The 18,906-nt window shown below is 40.0% G+C and overlaps 1 protein-coding gene across 2 annotated transcripts in view; it reads left to right on the forward strand.

Moving 5' to 3' along the window:
- The window catches only part of LOC121401515 (vomeronasal type-2 receptor 116-like), a 76,255-nt gene extending 60,933 nt beyond the window's left edge, over positions 1 to 15,322 (forward strand). Inside the window, exons 4-6 of one of the 2 annotated variants that reach the window (XM_041586561.1) lie at positions 2,443 to 2,670; positions 3,703 to 3,826; positions 14,792 to 15,322. In XM_041586561.1, coding sequence (XP_041442495.1) covers positions 2,443 to 2,670; positions 3,703 to 3,826; positions 14,792 to 14,799 — 360 coding nt within the window. In that variant the 3' untranslated portion in view covers positions 14,800 to 15,322. Of the gene's footprint in view, positions 1 to 2,442; positions 2,671 to 3,702; positions 3,952 to 14,791 lie in introns of those variants that run through there. The other variant, XM_041586558.1, reaches the window with a different exon arrangement.
- The last annotated feature ends 3,584 nt before the right edge of the window (positions 15,323 to 18,906 follow it).

The following is an 18,906-nucleotide window of genomic DNA, read 5'->3' on the forward strand; positions in this document are numbered from 1 at the left end:
CCGATTGGCTGGGCGCCCAGTGCATCCTTGGGAGAGAGGGTGTGTCTGATTTTGGAGTCAAATGTACAGAGTCTCCAAAAGAGCTTAATACGAGTTCTATGCTACAGTATCCAGCCAGAACCAGTTTTTTTAGACTGTCCAAGCTACTGCATCTCTAGAATACAGAGAGAGTCCATTCCATGCCAAGCTGCTAGAGACTCAGGAGTTGAAAGGTGCCACTGGTGAGATTGATCCTGCCACAGAGCTGCCTGTAATCTCCAGTGTGACTGCCTCTGAGAGCACCCCAGTGAGTGAGCCACCCAATGGAGGATACTGGCAAGGATACAAGTGTGGGGCCCGGTTTGAGGACAGGTCTTGTGAATTCACATGCTTCATGGGAGTGGCTGCTAAGTTCCAAAGGGAGAGGTAATTTTGGGAAAGGTAGTGCTACTTGGGGTATAAGAGCTCAAGGCACATTCCATTTTAACTGAACTGTGTGATTATTAACCCTTCCAGAGGATTGGGACTTTGATAAGAAAAAGGACTGTGTTGGAGAAACAGGTACCTAATAGTGAGTTAGGTATGTCCCACGTGTCCCCAGTGCAGGAGTGCATTGTGTATTAGTTCTTTCATTACTGTTTTATATAAAGTTTATATTTCTTTCATTGCAAACTTGTGCGTTTTATTTTTCCTAGTGGAACCCCCCTGAGGTGTGCTTCTCAGTGTTCCCTAGGTGGAGGCACTGCCCTGTAAATCTCAGTTTCCAGTACTTTACATATGCAAAACTATGACTCAGGGCCCTGGATTGCCAAGGGTTAATTGCTATTTAAAGAGACACTTACCAAATTAGGGCTATATTATGATATAATAAAATATTTGTCTCTGAGTCTGTAGACATAAGGGCACACCAAAATATTCAATTTTTAAAATGTTTCAAGTAGAGTTGTAACAGCATCAAGTAAAGGTCAATGGGCGGTACATTTTCAAACATACAAAGTTAGTAATTATGGATGCAGACATCTCAGGAACAGAATTATATATGGTGCATGAGAGTGTATTAAACATATGGGCCTTTCTATCAATAATTCTGCAAAGCAGTATGCTTTTTTTTTATGCCATTTCAGTGTACTAAAATCCTTGGAACTCTAACTCACAATTATGTGTAATAGTACCTGGCGGGCAACGTCCCCACTTGTGCACTGGTTGACTGCGCACCTACATGCGTTATGTCATTGTGTTTGGTGCAAAGTTTAAATCTTTAAAAGTGTTCAGTTCCTTTTTTGCATTGCCAAACATAGGTCTATTCAAGATAGTTCCTGGGTGCACTTATTATTGAGTTTTCTGCTCCTTGACTGTTGCCTGTCCTTGACCATTGCTGTATCACTGCCTGAACCAACCTTTGTCTGTTTTCTGACTATGCTTCTAGATCCTGACTCTGTACCACGCTGACTGATTGGCTTTTGAACCTGGTCTGTTTCTTCAACTACGTTCTGCTCTTTCCCCATTACTCCAGTCACATGTTCCTGTTCTCTCACTTTAAGACCTGGCGGCATACAGATGAAGCCACTTGGATTTGTGAGTTAAATGCGTCATGACTCAGGGTTAATTGAAGAAACTGGGTTATCTAAAGTCATCTTAACTCATTTAATGCATTTAACCTTTTCATTAGCATACCAAAGCACCATTGTTCACAATGGTGAATGCTTTAATTAGATGGGATGTTGTGACACAGTTTTCTGTGTTAAATGAGATAAATGGGATATCTGTGTTTAGTTATTCTGTGTCAAACAGACAAACCAAAGTGGCTGCATCTGTATGAGTAGCAATGTGAAAGGCGGCTGTTATAAACAGAAGCTTCAGCCGTGACATGGACTTTGGGGTCTGTTCTGGGTTTGGGATACTAAATATGATACCTTGACTGTTCTAAGTCTGTTTCTTATCAACACACTAAGTGGCCTATGACCAAGCTGCTCTCCATCAGCCTAAAAACTTTTATAAATAGAAGGATCACGGTCGGCTGATCTGAGCATGCTCACTGTCCTGGACAACTCCTTGATTTTTGCCTTTAGGACCCATTACACATCCACAATAACATTCTATTGACTGATGCAAAATAGCAATGCTAAGGTAAAGAGAACACCAGTAAAATACAGTGTAACAATGGAAGGATGCATTGTGGGATAATATTTAATTATACAGAAGCTAGTGCCAATCTATTCAGCCACTAAAGGTACAAACAGATTGTTCCTGTAATGAGAAGTCTGGCAAAACCCTACTGTGAGTGTAACAATGGGGCCACTGGAGTGCAGAGCTTTTGACATTCCCCAGATCTCTGCTGACAATAGACATAAATCTTTATGTAACTCAAACGTATATTATCTCTATGGGTTTAATGGGCTTTACTCCATTATTACCAAGTCTAATTTGTCAGCACTGACCTATTCAAACATTTTTCCTAAACAGCAGCTGCACTGGCATTTGAGGAAACCACAAGATAGGACCCAACATGGAGCAACCTTCTCATTTGATGAAAATGGAGAATATATCACTGGGTTACGGATCTATAAAGGTATCACAGATGCAGATGAAATGAATAACAACTTCTTTGCTGAGTTTTCACCTTGGGCTCCACCAGATCAGCAGCTGAACATCACTTCATCATTAATAAAATGGAAGACAAATAACAATGAAGTAAGAATATTACTCTTTATTCTTTTTTTAATGTTTATTAAACTTTATGGTGCATATTTCTTTATGTATATTAATGTAGGAGTTTATCTTCTAAGGTTAATTGAAATCACTGTGAACTTCTGTGACCATATAAAGGCACAAGGCCAGGCCCAGATTTGTGGTGAGGCCACATAGGCCCGGGCGTAGGGCGGCAAAAAATTAGGGTCAGCATGTCGCCCAGCCGCTGTCTGTGAAACACTGGGGAGCGCAGCTCTCGAGTGCTCCTGTTAAGGTGCGCATGCGTGCTCGTAGGGAAAGGTTTAAATGGGCTAGGACCGCAAGGCCGGGTGACAGAACCGCTCGGCCTTGCGGTGCCCGCCCACATAATTCGGCGCTGCACAAGGCTGCAGGCTGAATTATACAGGGAACTCTGAGTATCATTCATGTATTATAAGGGATAATGTACCCCCTACTGTAAATGATAAGGATATTAGAAGTCACTGAGGGGTTGTTCTGTGACCATATAAAGGCACAAGGCTGCAGGCTGAGTTATACAGGGAACTCTGAGTATCACTCATGTATTATAAGGGATAATGTACCCCCTACTGTAAATGATAAGGATATTAGAAGTCACTGAGGGGTTGTTCTGTGACCATATAAAGGCACAAGGCTGCAGGCTGAGTTATACAGGGAACTCTGAGTATCACTCATGTATTATAAGGGATAATGTACCCCCTACTGTAAATGATAAGGATATTAGAAGCCTGAGAAACCTGTTATCTAGAAAGTTTTATAGTACCATAAGGTCATCTCCAATGAACGCCATTTTAACCAAATAAGAAGGAGAAAAGAGAAATGTGTAGCACAAAGAATTACACTATTGACAATTTCAGACTAAATTATAGTTTGAGGTTCACTCAACAAGTATAATCATATAATCAGACCTGCACCTGAATAATTATCCCTTGCTCTCTGCCCCCTTCACTTCCATTGCTCACTATAGAAAAGTCCAATTCTCACAACTTTCTACACTTTTTTTAATTGTATTTCTAGATCCCAATAGCTCAATGCTCAGCCAAATGTGTCCCTGGACAAAGGAAGGTGCCAATACCTGGAGCCAAAACCTGCTGTTATGATTGTGCCCCTTGTTCCAATGGAGAGATCTCCAACACAACTGGTACAAATGTCATTTTTGATAATGTATTTATTTTCTTACCTTAAATGTATGTGAAAGGAATAAATACAGCAAAGAGAAAGAGACATATAGAAGGTGAAGGCTAAATAGAGACATAAGCACATGGAATGTAGCAACACATTATTTTTAAACAGAAAATAAAATCCAATTGTAATATTGTCTCTCTCTATTTGCACTTCACAGGTTAACTCTAAACCATGTTCACTAACAAATAATTAATAGTGTACAGCATATTTAATAATATAAAAAGTGTTGACCTTGGATAACATTAACAATTTAAAAAAAAATTCCAAAAATTCATCAATAATCATACAATAATCATAGATTGGCATAATGCAAGAAATACTTAATAAAGAATAAATGGAGAACGAGACTCTCATATATTTGTTACATAGTTACATAGTTAAGTCGGGTTGAAAAAAGTCCATCAAGTTCAACCCTTCCAAACATCGATCCTGCGCATATTGCCGCCTGAGACGGGCTTTGTTTTGCCGCCCCCCCTCCCCACGGTACTCACTTTTCCAGACCGGGACATGGTGGGGGGTCCACGTCACTAATGCAGAGCACACAGTTGTGCGCACTGCACTAGAAGAGCCAACTTTCCGGGTTCAAAACCGGAAATTCGGCTCTTAGTTACCAGGAGCGGCATTTTTGCCACCCCTGGTAACCAGGGGGGCGCTGAAGCCTGAGGCGAGTGCCTCAACTCACCTCATTGGCGGAGAGCCCCTGCTTCCAAATGAAACCCAGTGTCTATACATACACACAATCACACCAACCCCTCCATATACTCACAAGCTATTTATACCAATATACTGTACTTAGGGGCAGATTTATCAAAGGTTGAGTGATAGAGTGTTTTTTTATCTTGAATGTACTGGAATGAACTTCAATCTCGAATGGTATCTTATTTAAGAAAAAAACTCGAACATTTAAAATTTGAACGAATAGTACAGAACCGAAAAATGGAATTGAATTCAAATGCAATTTTTCAACAACAAAAAATCCCTTAAATGTCAGGAAGGCTATTAACATCTTCAAATGGGTCAACAGACCTCTGCCGTTGAATTACACATGAACTCAGATGACTTTAGGTGGTGACCAATTGAGTTCAAGTTACTTCCAGGGTCAAAGTATAACTCTCAAATTAGAATTAAAATTATATGATTATTCCCAACTCAAATTTATGAATTTGGACCAAAAACATAACTCAAAAATTCAAAATTACTTTTCAAACCTTAATAAATCTGCCCCTAAATGTAGATTTTAGAATCATAATAGCCTTGGATATTCTCCTTGTCCAAGAAAACATCCAAGCCCCTCTTAATTTGTTATCAGAATCAGCATCACAACATCATCGGGCAGTGCATTCCCCGACCTCACTGTCCTCACTTTGAAGAATCACCTATGTTACTTCAAATGAAAGTTATTTTCTTCTTTTTTTTTTGAAGGGGAGGCCTCTGGAGCGGTGATCCTCTTTATGTGAAAAAAGGTCCCCCACTATCTGTCTATAATTTATTCTAATGTACTTGTAAAGTATAATCATGACCCCTCACAAGTTTCTGGAGCACAAAACTGCATTGCATACTCCAAAATAGAAACAGTACATTCAATGCCCTCCTCCACATCATTAATAAACAATTAATAAACAAGTTGAAAAGCAAGGGACGTAGAACAGAGCTCTGCAGTACTCCACTAACAACACTGGTCCAATTAGAAAATGTTCCTTTTAATATCACTCTGTGCAATCTATCATTCAGATCAATTCTCTATCCATGTACAAATGCTCCAGGTCAAAATTACTTAATTTAAACAGTAACCTTCTGTGTGGTACTGTATCAAATGCTTTAGCTGAGGTTAAGTAGATTACATCCACTGCCATCCGAGAGTCAAGGTGTCTGCTCACCTTCTCATAAAAAGAAATTAAATTAGCCTGGCAAGATCTATTACGCTTAAAGCCATGCTGGCACAAACTCATAGTATTATTAATGCAATGAAGTCAAGTATCCCTTAATATCCCTTCTAAAATCTTTACTACCAATGATGTCAGACTAACTGGCTTAAAGTTTTGAGGCTGAGAACGGGGTCCCTTTTTGAATAGCGTCACCACGTTAGTTAATCGCCAGTCTCTCGGGATCATGCCAGACCTCAGTGAATCCTGAAAAAGTAAAGAGGTTTGACAATCACAGAGCTAAGCGTGTTTATTACTCTGCAATGAATACCTCCTGTCCCAGACATTTGTTTATCTTTACATGTTCTCCTGTGTGAACCATGCATCGTTTGTTGAATTAATAGACTTAGGACTATTAAGAAGGAAACCTATATTACTTGTTTCCTCATTTGTGTTGACAGATGAAAAATAACAGTTCAAAATCTCTGCTTTATCTCTGTTCTCATTAACACACCTCCCTTTGACAACAATGGTCCCACCCTATCCTTCTTAATTTTTTTTACTATTCACATATTTAAAAAAATATTTTGAGTGATCTTTTTGCATGGTTTATATGCCTCCTTAAAACTGACAAATGTTTCAGTTGTTCTGGCTAACATGAAAGCATTAAAAGCACATTTTTTATTACCAACCTAATTATTATGTCAAAATACAAAGGTATTGATTTGCAACAATGTTCCTTGCTTACAAGGGGAATTTTCTACACTAGTTTCCCCATAATTCATTATGTATGAATACAAGTGCAAACTATTCTAATTTGCTGGTTGCTTTAGAGTGGCAATGAGGATGTCAAAACCTCTCACATGACAGTATCATTTATCTATCAGTTGAAGACTGTATCTAAAGGCTTTATATTCTCACACATACATCTCCCCCTAAGACCACTCTCCATATAAATTACTCTGAGGTGCCTCATAGACCTTGATTTCTACCCCCCTTACAATCCATTGCCATTTAGGGGCTCCTCAACTATCTGGATAATTGGTCTCTCCTCAAACAATGAAACTTACAGTTTATCTTTCTGGTAGAGAATCAATTATGTTGTTTGTGAGAAATACTCATGTAAACCCAGTGTTGGTTAAGTCACTAATTATCTGGGCAAGAGCTGATACATAATGGCTGCCTGTAGTACTGTTCCCCCACTCCAATTGGTTTCTAATTGGTAAAACCAAATCATCTGATCAACACTGCAGAGTTATGTATTTTCCTGGCAATTCTCATTAACCCTGTCATCTTTCTCAAAGTCCGGTATTTACATACAACCTAATATGTTTTCTTAATTTATATTATATATTTTCTTTTATTGTAATGAGATTCCATAAAGACTCCCCCACCCCCTCATTTTCAGACAGTGAAAACTGCTTCCAATGCCCAGACATGGAATGGCCAAACAAGAAGAGGATTCAGTGTATTCCCATGATGGAAGATTTTCTAACATACAGTGATGATGTCCTTTCACTACTTTTTTTATCCATCCTAGTCCTGTTTTTCCTTATTACTGAGACAATTTTCGGAGTGTTTATAAAATATAGTGATACCCCCATTGTGAGGGCCAACAACAGGAGCCTGAGTTTCCTCCTCCTTGTCTCCATCAAGCTGAGCTTCCTCAGTGTGTTTCTGTTCCTCGGTCGCCCTGTGGATATAACCTGCATGCTGCGTATCATCACTTTTGGAATCACCTACTCCATAGCTGTCTCTTCTCTCCTGGCCAAGACTATCATGGTTTGTGAGGCCAAGTACATCACTTTCAGCATGTTGCTCTTCTGCAGTGTTTGGATCACAATGATCCCGGCCTATCTGAGCACCAAAGGCAAAAACACTGTGTGTGTGGAGATATTTGCCATACTCACCTCAAGTGCTGGACTTTTAGCCTCTATATTTCTACCCAAATGTTACATCATCATATTGAGACCTGATATTAACACTAAATCACAGTTACTGAGAAATGAAGCTTTATGATCTATAGTTGATCTGTGTAAATGAACCTTAGAAGTGTCATCATTGAGTATCGGTAAAATGGTTCCCAGTGGCCACTGTCAGAGACTCTATGATACACAGCACTAAGGTGTTAAGTGAATGCTATTTTATTGTTACTTATATAGAAACTCACTTTTAAATACCTGCTTACAGTATATACTTAGCTGTTATTGATACATACTGATTATAACAACAACCACACCATATAGTGTGATCATAATAAGGAGTAACTTTAGTATCTTTCTTAGGGAAGGGTTAACATGCACCGATAATATAAAGGTGTTAATTATCATAGAAATTAATTTAAAAAGAATTTGAACCCAATAACTAAAACATGTTCTAGAAAGATTAGAAAAGTCATTTATTATTCCACGTGGGAACAAGTACTGGAGCAGTAATGGGAGCCAAAGTGGTACTTAGTACTGACCTACCAATCGCTTGTGTCCCAGGAAATGATGCTGCCGCCACCCTTCATGGATCCCACATTGGGTGCTGGGTGCAGAGTGTAACACCAGGGAACACAGGCCAGATTTATACTGTGGGTACAAGACAAGTTTGGGTTAACCATAAAGAATATACACATTGGTTCATAAGATTTACTGTGGCCAAAGATAAATATTGAAATGCACCAAATGCTCATTTATCTGACCATATATGGTGCAGACCTTATTAAAGAGGAACTATTGCAAAAATGAAAATTTGATATAAGCTTAATCAGACTGAAATAAGAAACTTTCTGAATACAATCAATTAAATATTCTTTAGTGTTTCTGAAATAATCAAGTTTACCTTCACTATTCCTCTCTTAGCATCTGTTTCTCTTCATTCTGTCTTCATGCAGCAGTTGGGTGTCAGATATTCACTGACAGTTAGATCCAATATATCTTATAGGGTGGCTCCTTTCCCAGCAGATGTATTAGAGGTCACTCAAATAACTGATTCCAGTACAAACAAAATCTAACAAAATAACTGCCTTTTGCACAAATTCTGCATGTAGAGAGACATGATGTCTGGTGAGTTTAATAGAGTGAGCTCTAATACAAAAGGAGGCAAAAGGAGCCCCCCTATAAGATATATTGGATGAAATAACATCTGCTATAGAAGCTGATAGAGCAAGACTGATAAATAATCACAATCAGAATATGCAGACTGTACTGGTTCCTTTATTCCCATGTAATCTAATGTGGATTTTATAGTTTTTTTGCATTATCTAATAAAACGTTTCCCCAGTACTCCAGAGCCAACGGTGTCATTAATATGCAAAATAATCCTCCAATGAGAATCCCAGCTGTATAAATCAGGTTGTTTGTTCCTGAGTTGGAAGCTTTAAGCCCAGTTTCCCAGCACTGAACAAGGCTGTCCTTTATCCCCATGTCTCATTCCAGTGTCATATAATAACCTTAAAATTGCACAATTATCTCTGTATGTAAGATAAGAGCAAGATGGCTGACATAGTGTTGGGAATCTAATTTTCTTGCATCTATAATTAAGTTTCTACAATATCTATAGATCACTAGGGAGATTCAGAAAATATTCCCTGGAGGGATTCCCATAAATGATACTGAGCAGATACATCCCCAGGACATAGAGACACAGGTGTATCAAGGTTACAGGTACATATAAACCAGTGCTGCCTGTTATATACATTCATTACTGTATTCCATAAATACTGTATGTTAAAACTGTGATGAACCACAAACAATCAACAGGTTAAGTTGAAGGTATTTATTTAGATTCATTTGAGCATTGTCTAAAAAAGTATTTGTGGGAGGATGGCAGTCATATGTTAAAATGATTAATAGATAAATAATAATATAAATAAAAAATAAATATAATATTATTAGTAAAGATGAATAAATGCCAGCATTTTGCTGCTTACATGTGACATTTTTGTTGGAATACAGGATATGATGTCACTGGATGTAGCTTCATTGTATCAATTTGCAAGTCAGAAAATGGCGAAAAAGACTTTGTCAAAAAAGGGTAAAGACTGGAAACTTGGGGGCGTGGTTACCTACCTGATGTGAGCAGTCGCATATCTGGCGAGCTCCGTCCCTTGACTGCGTAACTATCCTGATACAGGTCGGTAGACCCTTTATTACCCTGCAACGTGGATCACATTTGGGATCCCCTTCCACCACGCCACTTAATGGGGCAAAATCGGGCGCAAAAAAGGGCGTCGGAAGCAGCCGCAAAGCTGGGGAAGTATGCCCGGGAAGGCCGGGAAGGCGCCTCCACCTCAGGGCCTAGCTCTCCGACTACCGCATCAGATCCGAATTCCCAGGAGCTGGCCGAACCATCGTTGAGGGATGTTCTGGAGGAGATTCGCTCAACTTTAGACACCTGTGCCTCACTCATCAGTGCTAAAACAGACGAAATTAAAGTCGACCTCTCCATTATAAGGCACGACATGCAGAAAATGCGTGAGCGGCAATGGCGGCTGAGCAGCGGATAAGCAACCTAGAGGACTCCTGTCTTCCCCTACAGGGTAACATACAAGATCTACAGAAATCCCTGCAAATGGCCCAACAAAAAGCGGATGATTTGGAAAATAGGATCCGCAGGAATAACCTAAGATTTGTAGGCTTTCCTGAGAATGCGGAGGGTGATGCCCCTGAACTGTTCCTGGAAGAATGGCTGCGTGTTACCTTTGGGCCACAATCCCTCTCTCAGGCCTTCACGATCGAAAGAGCTCACAGAGTTCCCACTAGACATGGTCCTCCTGGAACTCCTGCTAGGCCACTCATTGCCCGGCTCTTGAATGCCCGTGACCGTGATGGTTTGCTAAAGCTGGCTAGGCAGAAGGGTTCGATTACTTTCCAGGACAGTACAATTTCTATATATGCCGACTTCTCGGCCGAAGTACAAAAGCAAAGGGCCCAGTTCATCGACTGCAAGAAACGCATGCGACAGAAAAATATACAGTACGCAATGCTATATCCCGCCAGGATGAGAGTGATATCAGAAGGCTCCACTCACTTCTTTACTTCGCCCAAAGATTTGGGAGACTGGCTGGACTGTAGACCCAGTCAAGGGGACGGCATAGAACATAGAACACCCTGAGTGCTGACAACGCATCTGACATATCACTAAGTGTCTCAGAAAAGTGCTGAGTACGGTATGCAGAGTGAGTCTTAATGGCGCCTCAGGTATGCTAGATCAGATAACTATGCATTTTTGTTCACATTAATAATAATTTTTTTGATTGTCTTGAGACAATTGGACATTGAGTTGGACGTTTATATGGACTTTTTTTCCTTTTCTCCTTTTTAGTCGTTATTTTTGTCACTGGACTGTTACAAATTTTCACTGATTGTATATAACATCCCTGTGATGTCACGAGGAGAGGGTGGGGCATGGACTCACACACCCCTTGCTCTCACTTTAAAAGTAATGGTCATCATGTAACACATGGCTTGATAAAGGGCCTGGTAGGCCCGAAACGTTGCCTAATTGTATGATGTGGGCTTAATAAATTTTGGTACACTTTTTGCAACTTGAACACAGTGTGCTGCTGGTTCCTTTCTACATGTTATTATGACCCAGTGACAGGAGTGGGTCCACCAGTTACAGCACCTGACACTACAAGAAGTGTGAAACAGCAAGGTGAGCGCTCCACGTTTACAGAGATATACATTTTTCCTGTCAGGAGTTGACTTTGCTCCCTTGCAAGTGTAATATTTTCAAATGGTTTCAATGTCGCAACCCAGCCCTATACTACAGGACATCTCTACCTTTGCCTATTCAGAGGCGGATGCAATCCGAATTATCGGCGGAGAACATGGCAGTAGTGCCTTTCTAACAATACCAACAGGAGAAAATCTAACACGTGAACTAGAGAGAGAAAAGAAAAGACTTGTGGGCCTAGAATTACACTCAGTGACACTTGCAGAATATTATCGGCAGAAGAGGATTCCCCGTGGGCTACGTGTGAACCTGAAACCCACCATTTTTTCAGATGATATTGAGTTCACGAAACGCTACGAACAGATCATAAATAAATGTTCCTTTGACATTGTCTTATTGAACATAGAATTTCTTCAAACTAAAATACCGGAAGTACAATCCCAGATCAGGGATATTGAACAAAAACTAAAGGACTCAACCGATGCAGAGAATTTGAAAAATCTACATACCCGGGTTGATGAGGTGATTAGCAGGCACCGGAAAGTGATTGAGGACAGGAAACGCATCAAGTTCCAGCGCGACGCAGAGGACTATCGAACAGGACAGATTTATCGGTGGAGGAACACGGAGAAAGGATCTCCTACTCAAGCACCGCGAGGATACATCAGGGACTACAGACGGGAGAGAACAGGAAGTTCACGCCAAATCCCGCGCGAGTACGGAACAGAACCTGAGAGACGGGGCAGCGCCTAGAATACCAGCGGAAACAAGGAGTAAGATTCGTAGAGGAGAGCACATCAGATAACACGGCCTCCACGTCCTCCTCATCCTCTTTTTTCGATTCACGGATTCCGGAACCCGCAAGGGCAGACGGAGGTGCAGGAGAGGCAACAGAAAAAAGCCACCACACCAAGGGCTCCCAACACGGCCTGTGTTCCCAGGAACGGAAACAGCTTCCACCGAGGTTTGCGAAGCAGGACAAACGCAAACAACGTTAGTATATAACATTTCTAACTATATACTTACTCAGCAGCAGTTAATGATTTTACAAAGAGGTCTTTCCTTCTGTCCCACTTATTGTTGTGATACATTTAACCTGGATATTGAATTACAAAGGTTTTTTCGTAGCCTAAGGTTAAAAAGCTTCTTTGCCAAAATGCCTGATACAATGTTGCCAATTTGTAATGATGTTACACCTGATCCTACATGTATCACTCTTAATGCTACAGGGTTACGTAATAAGAGTACTTTTACACCATCATCACCTGATAATGTAGTAGAAGCTTATGTGAAAATGGTTACAAATGATGTTAACAAGCTTAAGCAGAAGGCTATCCGTAATCCCTGGTTCGGGCATGAATCAAATTTAAACTATCGAGAAAGGTCATGTCTAGCAGAATTGTTACACAATGACAATATTATAATCAAACCAGCTGATAAGGGAGGTGCATTGGTGGTCATGAACAAGGATTTTTATATTGAGGAGATTCACTCACAGTTGGCACATACTGAGATTTATAAGAAAGTAAATACCAATCCACTTACCTCAATTCAACAGTGTATATTGGATAAGGTATACAATGCCCTGGAGGATAACATAATTGACGAGGACCTTAAGGAATTTTTGATTAAGAAACACCCTATTACACCAGTGCTATATACACTGCCAAAGGTACACAAAAACCTTGAGAAACCCCCTGGCAGGCCAATAGTAGCAGGGACAGATTCTGTATTAAGTCCTCTGGCTATATTTTTGGATAAGTTACTACAACCACTGGCACAAAGCACTAAATCCTTTGTAAAAGATACCACACACCTACTCAATATTCTAAATACACTGCACCTCCCAGATCATGACATTTTATTGGCAAGTTTTGATGTAACCAGTCTGTATACGTCTATTTCACATGAGTCTGGACTCCTTGCCACACGTTATCATTTAGACAAGACTGAGTATACAACAACACAGAAACAATTCTTGTTAGATCTACTTGAGATCGTATTACACCAAAACTATTTCTTGTTTGGTGATTCTTATTACATTCAACAGAGGGGCACTGCCATGGGCAGTAATGTTGCCCCTACCTACGCCAATCTCTATATGGCTTTTCTTGAAGAAACTATTGTATATGAGAATTCACTCTTTCAAGAACATTGTCTTCTATATATACGCTATATAGACGACCTGCTGGTCATCTGGGATGGTCCATTGGATAATCTCACTACTTTTCACACTTTCCTCAATAATATGGAGGATACCATCAAATTTACCAGTATATATGATAACACCACCATAAATTTTCTTGATGTACAACTAACAAGAGTGGGGACACAACTCAAGACCAGTCTGTTTAGAAAAACAACTGATAAAAACAGTTTATTGCACTATACCAGTTTTCATCCTAAACCCCTAAGGGATTCATTACCATTGACCCAATTCACAAGGTTGAAACGTATAGTTAATAATGATACTGATTTACAGAAGGAAACGGTTGAAATGACGTTGCGTTTCAGTGAGAGAGGCTATCCCCGAGAAGTACTTGATACAAGTCAGAGAAAAATGCTAGATAAAAGTAGAGAGGAGTTATTAGCCCCTACTAAAAGAGACGCCCGGAAGGGAGACAGGCTGATGTTTGTGAGTAAGTTCACTACTGCTAGCCGGCATGTAGGCAATATTATCCGCCGACATTGGCATATTTTACAATCATGCCACGAGAATATACCGGCTTTCCAACAGGTACCGATGCTAGCGTACAAACGGGGAAGGAACCTAAAGGACCAATTGGTGAAAGCGGATATTGGTGGAAAAACCCCCTGTAAACAGTTGTTTTTGCAAAATCCAAAATATGGTACCTTTCCCTGTTTGCACTGTACCCAGTGTAATTCGGTTACAAAGGGCAATGTCTTCTATCATCCACATAGAGGGAACAAATATGAGATAAAGAAATACTTTACCTGTGAGTCTTCATTTGTAATTTATCTGTTGAAATGCCCGTGTGGCTTACTATATGTGGGCGAAACTACACAAAAGATACGGGATCGTATCTCTAAACATAAGTCAACAATTCGCAGAGCTTTAACCGCATTGCCAGTCCCTGCACACTTTCAAACAGCCAGACATTCTGTGAGTCAACTTAAATTTCAGGTTATTGACTCTGTGGAAATACCAAGGAGAAGGGTGGATAGACTCCTAATGCTTAAGAAACTGGAAATGAAATGGATTCATAAATTGGACACAATCTGGCCCCGAGGTCTGAACAGGGAATACACCCCTGCAAGCTTTATTTTTTAGGTAATTACGTTGATCCTGTATAGACATACAATGATGTTACATATTACATATTATAAATTTGTCTAATCAAATGTTTTTAACCATATTCTCTTTTTTATCTAAGGTTATTAAAGATCGGCATAGAACACCCTGAGTGCTGACAACGCATCTGACATATCACTAAGTGTCTCAGAAAAGTGCTGAGTACGGTATGCAGAGTGAGTCTTAATGGCGCCTCAGGTATGCTAGATCAGATAACTATGCATTTTTGTTCACATTAATAATAATTTTTTTGATTGTCTTGAGACAATTGGACATTGAGTTGGACGTTTATATGGACTTTTTTTCCTTTTTTCCTTTTTTCCTTTTCTCCTTTTTAGTCGTTATTTTTGTCACTGGACTGTTACAAATTTTCACTGATTGTATATAACATCCCTGTGATGTCACGAGGAGAGGGTGGGGCATGGACTCACACACCCCTTGCTCTCACTTTAAAAGAAATGGTCATCATGTAACACATGGCTTGATAAAGGGCCTGGTAGGCCCGAAACGTTGCCTAATTGTATGATGTGGGCTTAATAAATTTTGGTACACTTTTTGCAACTTGAACACAGTGTGCTGCTGGTTCCTTTCTACAGGATCGGCGACAACGGCAGCAGTAAGAATTTACCTTCAGCTTTCTATCCTGCCTACATGATATTTGCTCCGGATGTCATTTTATTTTCTGGAACAGCATACTCCTGGAATTCACAAGATTGGTGTTTTTTTTTTCTCTCTCTCTGTGCTGCGCACGGCCTGTCGATGGTGTATCGATGTTGTACATCCTCCTGCAGTTGGTACCTGTTTTCCCTTGCTGTATTCGGCAGGCCAAGTTTCACCAGTTCAATAACATTCACTACGTACCAATTGATATCGGTTTTCTTCTATATGTTTCATAAGTAATACGCTCTAGAACATTACCTCATGCTGTACAAGTTGGTTTCTACATTGTTTCAAGGATTTTTACTCCTGTTGGCCTTTTCTTGATCAACATACTTCTGATGTCCTAGGACTGTACTCGGTTCACTTGTCAGGTACTGCATGTTCCTAATTCTATTCAAGGAAGGGTTTTTTTATCCCTAATCAGGATGACCTTCCTACTGTTCCTTGCAGTTTTCTTTTTTACTGTGCACGGCAGGCCACGTTTCATCTGTGTTCTGGCGCCTGCCAAGTCCAAGTGGGTAAGAACTTCCTATTGCACGGGACTTATGTCACTTTGACTGAAATGTTATTCTTAACCCTTTAAGTGCCAAGAACGTAGCTCCTACGTTCTTTTAAAAAAGGCTTTAAGTGCCAAGAACGTAGGAGCTACGTTCTTTACTAAGTCAGCGCTCCCTCTGCACGCGCAGCAAAAACAGCGTGCAGAGAGGAGCGATCAGCGCCACAACCCCCTAGGCAACGAGCTTACCTGCAGCAGATCGCCGATCCTCGCCGACACCCTTCTCCAGGAGCGACACAGACGCAGCAACAGCTTCCTTGTCGCAGGACCCGGACCTCACGTGTTCCAGTGCCGCCCACGCACTTCCTGCTGCTCTGACTCATCGATCCTGGACCCTACAGCTCTGAAAAGGACCCCCTTCATCTAGATTCGGTAAGTGCCCCTTTTTTTTACTTATTTAGTACATTTACAAGCATTTACATGTACACAATGCACATATTAGTAAAAGTAGTTTTTTTTTTTTTTTTTTACTTTTCTGACTTTTCTGATTTTTTTGATTTTTCACACTTTGGCACTTATTTACACACTCACATACACATATGCACAAATGTATACACTTTTAGAGCTGTAAATCCATGCATACACAAACACACACTTATAGGGGTTTTTTGTACTTTTTTTTTTTTTTAGCTCTTCATTTTCAAGTTTCCCTCTTGTTATTTCCCCAAAAAACGTTAGATTTCATAGCGTGACTACTGGATCAAGCATTCTGACCACTAACCACGCTGTCATTTTGTTATTTCGTTGATTTTCCTAATTGTATTTGATTTTTTGTGATTTTTATTGCAGTTTTATGCTTGCATTGTTTTTCCTTGTGTCATTTTTTAGCATCGCTTACACTTTGATCATTTGGGGTAGAAACACATTTTTAGCAATTCTGTGTTCGTCAGAATGTGTACTTTCCAAAATATATGGTTTTGGGGGGTCTTTGTACTGTTAGGGGGTCTTACGGCACATTATATGCAGTCAGTATGCTATGTTCACAGAAGGCGAATTGACAGCCGAGAAAAATTCTTATGCACTATTTTCATTTGGGGTCCGCACGTGCCCACCTGCTTTGGTATATCTATGCATAATGGGCATCAAACTGTTCAGTAGACCCTTGGCGTCAATATTTATGGTGTTTTCTAATTGTATGTAAGAAATTGGGTGAGATAAATGCGACCAACTGCAATATTTTTAGGCGATTTTCAGAAATATCATAAAAACTGCTGCCTTTAGCGTTGCTTTGCAGTATGTACGTTTGGAGTAGAAAGACAGTTTTAGCAAATTTTTATTCGGCAGAATGTGTACTTTCCAAAAATATATGGTTTTGGGGGGTCTTTGTACTGTTAGGGGGTCTTACGGCACATTATATGCAGTCAGTGTGCTATGTTCACAGAAGGCGAATTGACAGCCGAGAAAATTCTTATGCACTGTTTTCATTTGGGGTCCGCACGTGCCCACCTGCTTTGGTATATCTATGCATATTGGGCATCATACTGTTCAGTAGACCCTTGGCGTCAATATTTATGGTGTTTTCTAATTGTATGTAAGAAATTGGGTGAGATAAATGCGACCAACTGCAATATTTTTAGGCGATTTTCAGAAATATCATAAAAACTGCTGCCTTTAGCGTTGCTTTGCAGTATGTACGTTTGGAGTAGAAAGACAGTTTTAGCTAATTTTTATTCGGCACAATGTGTACTTTCCAAAAATATATGGTTTTGGGGGGTCTTTGTACTGTTAGGGAGTCTTACAGCACATTATATGCAGTCAGTGTGCTATGTTCACAGAAGGCGAATTGACAGCCGAGAAAATTCTTATGCACTGTTTTCATTTGGGGTCCACACATGCCCACCTGCTTTGGTATATCTATGCATATTGGGCATCATACTGTTCAGTAGACCCTTGACATCAATATTTAGGGTGTTTTCCATTTGTATGTAAGAAATTGGGTGAGATAAGTGCGACCAACTGCAATATTTATAGGCGATTTTCAGAAATATCATAAAAACCGCTGCCTTTAGCGTTGCTTTGCAGTATGTACGTTTGGAGTAGAAAGACAGTTTTAGCAAATTTTTATCTGGCAGGATGTGTACTTTCCAAAAATATATTGTTTTGGGGGTCTTTGTACTGTATGGGGGTCTTACAGCACATTATATGCAGTCAGAGTGCTATGTTCACAGAAGGCGAATTGACAGCCGAGAAAATTCTTATGCACTGTTTTCATTTGGGGTCCGCACGTGCCCACCTGCTTTGGTATATCTATGCATATTGGGCATCATACTGTTCAGTAGACCCTTGGCGTCAATATTTATGGTATTTTCTAATTGTATGTAAGAAATTGGGTGAGATAAATGCAACCAACTGCAATATTTTTAGGCAATTTTCAGAAATATCATAAAAACCGCTGCCTTTAACGTTGCTTTGCAGTATGTACGTTTGGAGTAGAAAGACAGTTTTAGCAAATTTTTATTCGGCAGAATGTGTACTTTCCAAAAATATATAGTTTTGGGGGTTTTTTGTACTGTTAGGGGGTCTTACAGCACAATATATGCAGTCAGTGTGCTATGTTCACAGAAGGCGAATTGACAGCCGAGAAAGTTCTTATGCACTGTTTTCATTTGGGGTCCGCATGTGCCCCTCTGCTTTGGTATATCTATGCATATTGGGCATCAAACTGTTCAGTAGACTCTTGAAGTCAATATTTAGGGTGTTTTCCATTTGTATGTAAGAAATTGGGTTGGATAAGTGCGACCAACTGCAATATTTTTAGGCGATTTTCAGAAATATCATAAAAACCACTGCATTTAGCATTGCTTTGCAGTATGTACGTTTGGAGTAGAAAGACAGTTTTAGCAAATTTTTATTCGGTAGAATGTGTACTTTCCAAAAATATATGGTTTTCTGGGGTGAACGTAATTTTTTGTACCTTTGCCTGTCACAAAATCCTGTATATGTGCTGATTTTGCAGTATCTGGAATTACAGAACTCGTACG

Source organism: Xenopus laevis, chromosome 1L, assembly GCF_017654675.1.
Source record: "Xenopus laevis strain J_2021 chromosome 1L, Xenopus_laevis_v10.1, whole genome shotgun sequence".
Lineage (NCBI taxonomy): Eukaryota > Metazoa > Chordata > Amphibia > Anura > Pipidae > Xenopus > Xenopus laevis.